Source organism: Kryptolebias marmoratus, linkage group LG7 (assembly GCF_001649575.2).
Source record: "Kryptolebias marmoratus isolate JLee-2015 linkage group LG7, ASM164957v2, whole genome shotgun sequence".
Taxonomy (NCBI): domain Eukaryota; kingdom Metazoa; phylum Chordata; class Actinopteri; order Cyprinodontiformes; family Rivulidae; genus Kryptolebias; species Kryptolebias marmoratus.
In genome coordinates, this window is record NC_051436.1 from 15,164,648 (window position 1) to 15,171,142 (window position 6,495).

General features: G+C 41.0%; 1 protein-coding gene across 2 annotated transcripts in view; it reads left to right on the forward strand.

Annotated features, from left to right (window-relative positions):
* Positions 1–1,312: 1,312 nt before the first annotated feature.
* Positions 1,313–6,495, forward strand: part of si:dkey-6n21.12 (schwannomin-interacting protein 1) — a 13,439-nt gene continuing 8,256 nt past the window's right edge. The window contains exons 1-3 of one of the 2 annotated variants that reach the window (XM_017427008.3): positions 1,313–1,607; positions 4,030–4,275; positions 5,599–5,741. In XM_017427008.3, coding sequence (XP_017282497.1) covers positions 1,575–1,607; positions 4,030–4,275; positions 5,599–5,741 — 422 coding nt within the window. In that variant the 5' untranslated portion in view covers positions 1,313–1,574. Of the gene's footprint in view, positions 1,608–4,029; positions 4,276–5,595; positions 5,742–6,495 lie in introns of both variants that reach the window. The other variant, XM_017427007.3, reaches the window with a different exon arrangement.

The window sequence follows — 6,495 nt, forward strand, 5'->3', positions numbered from 1 at the left end:
TTAAGAACTCACCAGAAAAACAGCTGACTCCAATGACTCATACACATGTTTGTATACGTTTTACATTTTTGTGCCATCATTTGTAAGTTTCTTTATTTTTTGGTGTGTGGAACTGTAAAACAAACATCTCTGAATAATGCAAAAAAGGATCCTTAACATCCACCACCATAGTGGGGGTTTTTTTGGTGGAGGCAGTGTGACTGACTCAAGTGACTCAAATGAACCAGTTCACTGTAATGAGTGAGTCAGATTAATCGAAGTCTGTAAAGTGAACCGAATTTACCAGCCTTTTTCTCAGTCTTTGGTGAGTAGAGATGGTAAATTCGGTTCGCTTTAAGGATTCGGGTTAATCTGAGTCACTCACCACAGTGAACTTGCTCACTTGAGTCATTAACTTGTCTGAGTCTGCAGCGTTTCTGGGGATTCAGCTGTTTTTGTTTTGGATGAGAACGCTAACTCGGGGGACTTTGCGGCAGTCTGACAGAGGACCGTTAATGGGGACCTCGGACTCTTGAGTCCTGATTCAGTGGGAGGATTTGAATCATTAACCTAGGTGAGTCAGTAACCCACCAGCTCTAATGCTGACACAGCAGTGCCCTCTGGTGTCAAGAAGCAGTAATAGCAGTAGAACAGAACTAATGCATTTCACAACATAATGTTCAGTGTTAATACTCTGATTACTTGATTTAGGCAGTAAACAATTTAAACTAAGTATTGTCGCTGGTGTTAGCTCGTTACAGAACTAACTAATATATCAAAACAAACCTCACTTCCTCCACCAGCTTTAGAGTCCTGACAGTAAAGCTGCAGCTAAGAAACTAAGAAAATCTCAGAAAAACTGTCTGTTAGACACAGTTTTTGTTTCTTACTCTTTTTAGGTCAGTCTGTTAGGTTTCCAATAATCAAATGAACAAAGAAGAAAGCCTCCCTCTACTTTGGCAGATTATTTAAAAGTATAAAGTTTTTAGTGAAAGCTTCATTGTTTCTTCCACTGTTGTTAGCATCAAGCCACAATGCCAAAAGTACTAAAAACTTACAAGTTTTATTTCTCCAACTTAAAGCTACACCTTTCTCTGAGAATGTTGTACAAATCACGGTTAATGTTTTCGAAAGGGTATCTGAACCAAATTTTGGGCGAATTTTTGAGTGACAGGTAAAATATTGGGACTGGGGCTCACACCGGAAGAAGGCTTCCAGATTTCCACAATACGGAAGTGCCCGCGTTTAAGTAAAGTGGGAGGTCAACGGGAAGCGGGATTCGGGGCTTTTATTTTGAAAGCTGAAACAGGAAGTTCCCTAGAGAAGTTCTTAAAGTCGTAGTTCAAACTTTAGGATTCCTCCACAAACACATTTTTTCCTGTACTTCTTTTTTTTTTTTTAGCCGGAGGAAGGGTGGGAATTTATCTCCCGAGCCAGCAGACAGATAAAACCGTGAAGGAAAGACGTAAAGACGACTTCAGGCTCGATGAAGTGAGAGGCGAACAACTTTTTAAACCGAACCCTGACTTGTTCTAGTCGGTAAACGGCTCCAGAGATCCTCTCCATGGGAGGAAGGAGGACTCGGAGCTGAAGACATGGAGAACATCCTCACCTTTAACGAAGAGGTGGTGAGTTAGCCGACTTTACCCTGTTTTGTTTTTAACAAAGTCACCCTAAAGTCCGGCTGAAAACCTTAAAACAGAACTCGACTACACTTTAAATGGAGACTTTTCTTTGTTTAAAGTACAAAGTTAAGACTTTCTTACAGTTTTCCCATTAAAGCACAACTTTTTGGGGCTTATTGAGTAATCTACGTCTACCTTTCAGTTGTGTTTAGCACCTCGGTTTGTTTTTTTTTGTCTTCTGAAATATTAAGTACTGTTTAAAACTGGAGTTAGTTACAGTAAAATGAGACATTTGAAGTCAGGGTTGTTCAGTAATTTATGTGTCTGAGTTAAATTTTTCAGTTTTTCTGATTACCTGCATTGAAGCCAGCTGATAAAGGCCCAGCTTCCCTTCATTGACTGCATGTCGCCCGCCGCCTTTCCTAACTCACAGATTCAGGCTAAGATCATTTTATAAGGAGAAATAGTGGAGTTTTTAGTCTTTTTTTAATCTAGGACTCCCAAAATTATTTCTATTTGCTAAACACTTTAACACTTTCTTCAAAGTCACAAGTATTTTCTTAGCATATTTGCCTTTAAACTGTATGACTTGGGTCAGACATAAAAAGCATAAAAACTACAGGTAGCACAGCACAATACACCATAATAAATAGCTGTAATTACAAAAAAGGAGAAAAATAAAACACCCAGAAAAAGCTAAGAAATAACAAACCAGTTAAATCTTCAAGAACGGCCTTAAAAACATTCAAAGAGAGCAAATCTATCAACTCCAAGTGTCTGCAGCTGATTACAGTCTGAAGGAGCAGCAAACAGGAAGGATCTTTTGCCACATTGGGCACCGTTAATAAAATGATATCATCAGAGCACAGAGAGTAACTCCTGTGGACATCTTAACAATATAGGACAGGAGATAAAAGAGAAGTAAACCCAAGATCACCTTGTAAAAAAGATTAGGCCAATCTGCGGGTGGATAAGGCAGTCCATCCAACATGAGCGTACAGAGCACAGTGATGGGTAAGGGCTCAGAGACTGGTTATGATACCTGCTACACAGAGACCAACATATGCAACCAGTGGGGAGATGCGTGCATATAAATTATATATCCATAGTCTAGGGTGGACAAAAATGTGGCAGCAACAAGGCACTTTCTAGCTTCAAAAGAAAGACCTGATAGAAATAGTCTGAACCATGTTTGTAGGCCTCCTTGCTCACACGCCTTTTCAGCTCTGTCACAAATCTTCTATGGGACTGAGATCAGGTCTGTGTGATGGCCACTCCAAAACACTGACTTCGTAACTAATTCAGCAGTCTGCTGAGGGTCATTGTCCATTTGGAGACCAATTTGTCCCAACTTTAACTTCCTGGCTGATGTCTTGAGATGTTGCTTCAATATTTCCACATAATGTTCCTCATGATGTCACCCCCGTATTTCACAGTTAGGATGGTGTTCTCAGACTTTTAAGCTTCTCCCTTCTTCCTCCAAATGTAACGATGGTCACCATGGTCAACAGTTCAGTTTTAGTTTCATCAGACCAGGACATGTCTCCAAACATTAAGTTATTTGTCCCTGTGTGCATTTACAAACTGTAATCTGTTTTTTATGCTGTTTTGGGAGTAATGGCTTCTTCCTCACTGAGTTTCCTTTCAGCCCATGTTGGTTCAGGACTTGTTTCTTTATGGATAATGACTTCAGCTTCAGCAGCATCTTCACGAGGTCTTTGCTTTTGTACTTGTGTACAATTGTTTAAACAGATGAACGTGGAACCAGAGTTGTGGAGGTCCATAGTTCTCTTCCTGATATCTTGCATTTAAGCAGCCAGGAGTGAGACATGCAGTGACCTGCTTCTGTCTTGCGGGGGGCGCCTGTGAGCTCACCACCTCATTCTTCTTCTGCTGTTTCTTTGTGTGTTATTAGACCAAACCATTAGCTGCTAAAAGTATTAAAAGGTGAGGTGGACAGCATCATCTGTTTGTTTGGTAGTAGCTGAGAGTCATTCAGCTCTAATTGCCAACAGATCTTGTGTGATCTCAGTAGATCACTCCTAACGTTATTTACAAGGTTTGACAAACATGAGTGCAACGCCATCATTCCTCGCCACGAGATGATCTGAGACTAAAACTCTGAAAGGTGCAGGGGACATGCATTCTTTTAAGGAATGCTAGGCTTTGAGACAGTATTTTAGTGCCCTGGACCTGGTAAGCTCTTTGTGAAGTCCAGTGTTGGGCAGCAGACACTGAAGTTATTAATGTTTAAAATGAATCTTAGTGTTCTGAAACATGTGTTCATAAAAGCATCCTACAGCAGGAATATTCAGGAAACACAGGCAGGCATTCCTCATAAACCAGGTGGCATCAAATGTTATCTGTGCGTAAACGCTTCGACCCCGATGGTTCTCCTCATGGTTCTGTTCCACGTCGGTTTCAGATGGAAGGAGAAAAAGAACGCCAGTGGCAGCAGCAGGAGGAGAAGGAGAGCAACGAGGCAGAAGATGATCTGAGGAGTGACGATGACGAGGACGATGAAGAGGAGGACGGAAGCTCCGAGAGGTCTGTGCTGGTCTGGCAGGAAGGCTGTGACACGGACAATCTGGGTCTTCCCATCATGCACTGGGAGGCACTGAGCCTGCACATCGCTGAACTGGAGAAGCAGGAGGAGGAGAAAAGGTTAAAGGTCAGTGTCAGGACGGCTCGTAAACTCCAGTAGAAGGTGGGACAGTAAGGCAGTCTGAGGGTATGATTTGGTTAAACATATATTTGTATAAAATATGTTTTTATATTGTATATTTATATAAAATGTTATAATGAAGCAGAAAATAAATTATATTGAAACTAATTTATAGTAAACAGTTTTATTATTTTTTTCTCCTAACTGGGACTGTTGAAATAGACTTGGTGATGAGGTCATCCATCTGGCTCCTCCCACTAACTGTTTCAGTTTGGCGGTAAGGCTGCTTGATTAGGGTAAAATAATCATGATTTGTTTTAACCATTATTGTAATCATGATTATAGGAAACAATTATTGATTGAGTTTGGAAACATTACATTTATTGCACTTAAAGAACAGTGAATTGTCTTAAACATGAACTTGTTTTTGATACTATCCTGCTGAACTTTTGCTTTAAATAACTTAAGTACTGATTCAAATGAAGGCTCCTGGATACAAAAATAAATATACATTAAATCAGCAATATGGTGCACTTTCACTACATTGTGGGGGTCTAATGAAATGGTTTTTTTTCTTCCTAAATATGGTTTTATTTTTATGGTTTTATTTTTTGATTTCATGTTTTATGAAAAAACTAAATTTTTTTCCTTTACTTTTGGGCTTTTTTCTCAGCTCGTGAAAGAGCCAGGGAAATTCATTTTTGAACCTTTAGCGTAAATGAACTGAGGAACACTATAACACCTCTGGTATCTGATGAGAAAACAAAAAAGGCAATCATTTAGCTGCCTGACGACAACGGTTTACATCGATGTGAGGAATTCTTGGAGTTTCTCTGTGTTACCCACCCCCCCTTTTTGTACGCTCTTCTTAGGAGTAAAGAGTTCAGCACCCCCTCGGGCCTTTTAGTCGTTTGCACAGCTCTGTGTTTAGTGAGACAACGTAAAAGCAGCTGCTGAGTATTGATGCCGCTGTTTTATTTAACACAGAAATCCTGACTGAAAAGAGATCTAAAAATGGCACATGCTGCCGCTGGCACCTCATCCTTCCAGTCGGTAGTGAGGCCAGCCCCCTTTCTCTCCTGAACTCCTCCATCGCTTCTTTCAAGGCTGCTACAGAGGCGGGTCCAGGCCTAACCTGATGCAGCCTCGGATCTGAGGATGAGAGAAAAGAACAACATTGTCTCTGTAGAAGGCATGTAGAGATTCACTAAAAATGCTGCTTTAGGACGGGGGTCATCTGTGGCCACAGCTGTTCCCACGTCTTGCTTGGAGGCCTACATTCACAGGCAGCACCTTCCTGCGCTAACCTCCGTGTTCCTCTCTCAGCAGGCTGTGACATGTGGCTCTGCTGCAGCCTCTCTGGAGCGGGTCAGAACCCCCCTGAGCCGGACCGAGGACCGAAGGAAGAGAACGGAGAGCTTGGAGGACGGCAGTGACGCCTGCAACAGCCACGTGTTGGCTCTCACCTCTCGGTATGCTCAGATCCTTAAAGCTCCCCGGAACCTGATGTGTAAATGCTGAAACAGAAATGATGTCTAGTTCTTCTTTTTCATGATAACAAAAGGCTTCACAAAAACAAAGGCTGTAACCCTTATAATCAAATACTCATTTCTGCTCCTGCTAAAACAATTCTGTCCAGAGCTGTGTGGTAAATGTAGCATTTACATAAAACTGTTTCTTTCCATTCTGAAATGAAAGAAGAAAAATAAACTGTTGGCATTTATTGGTACTTTTCCATGTTAGACTGAATGAAGAAAGGTTCAAACTTATTTGTCAGCACTGAAATGATTTATTTGACGTTTTGATCCAAACTGGATCTTCATCAGGTCAAACCTGAGTGTACGAGCCTTTATTCTCCTAATCCCAGGTACATTTCTGCAGCCCAGCACCTTTGTCTGTGATGTGCACACAACCACGTGTTAGGGCTTGAAGAAGACAAAATAAATACTGTTCTTATACCCAATTACATCAAATGTGAACTATCGACTGTGCAGGCCTAAATTAGTTTTTTTTTTTTATATGTGGAAAATTGACTAAAAGTGACCCTACTTTGAAACTAGAAAAATTCTGTTTCATGTGAAAAGGCAGTGAAGGCTGAGAGACTTCTGAAATGTACTGAGGAAGCTGAATCGTTAAAGCTAAAAGGAGCAAAACAGTAGCTGATAGGAGCAGAACAGTAGCTACAAGGAGCAGAACAGTAGCTGAAAGGAGCAGAACAGTAGCTGA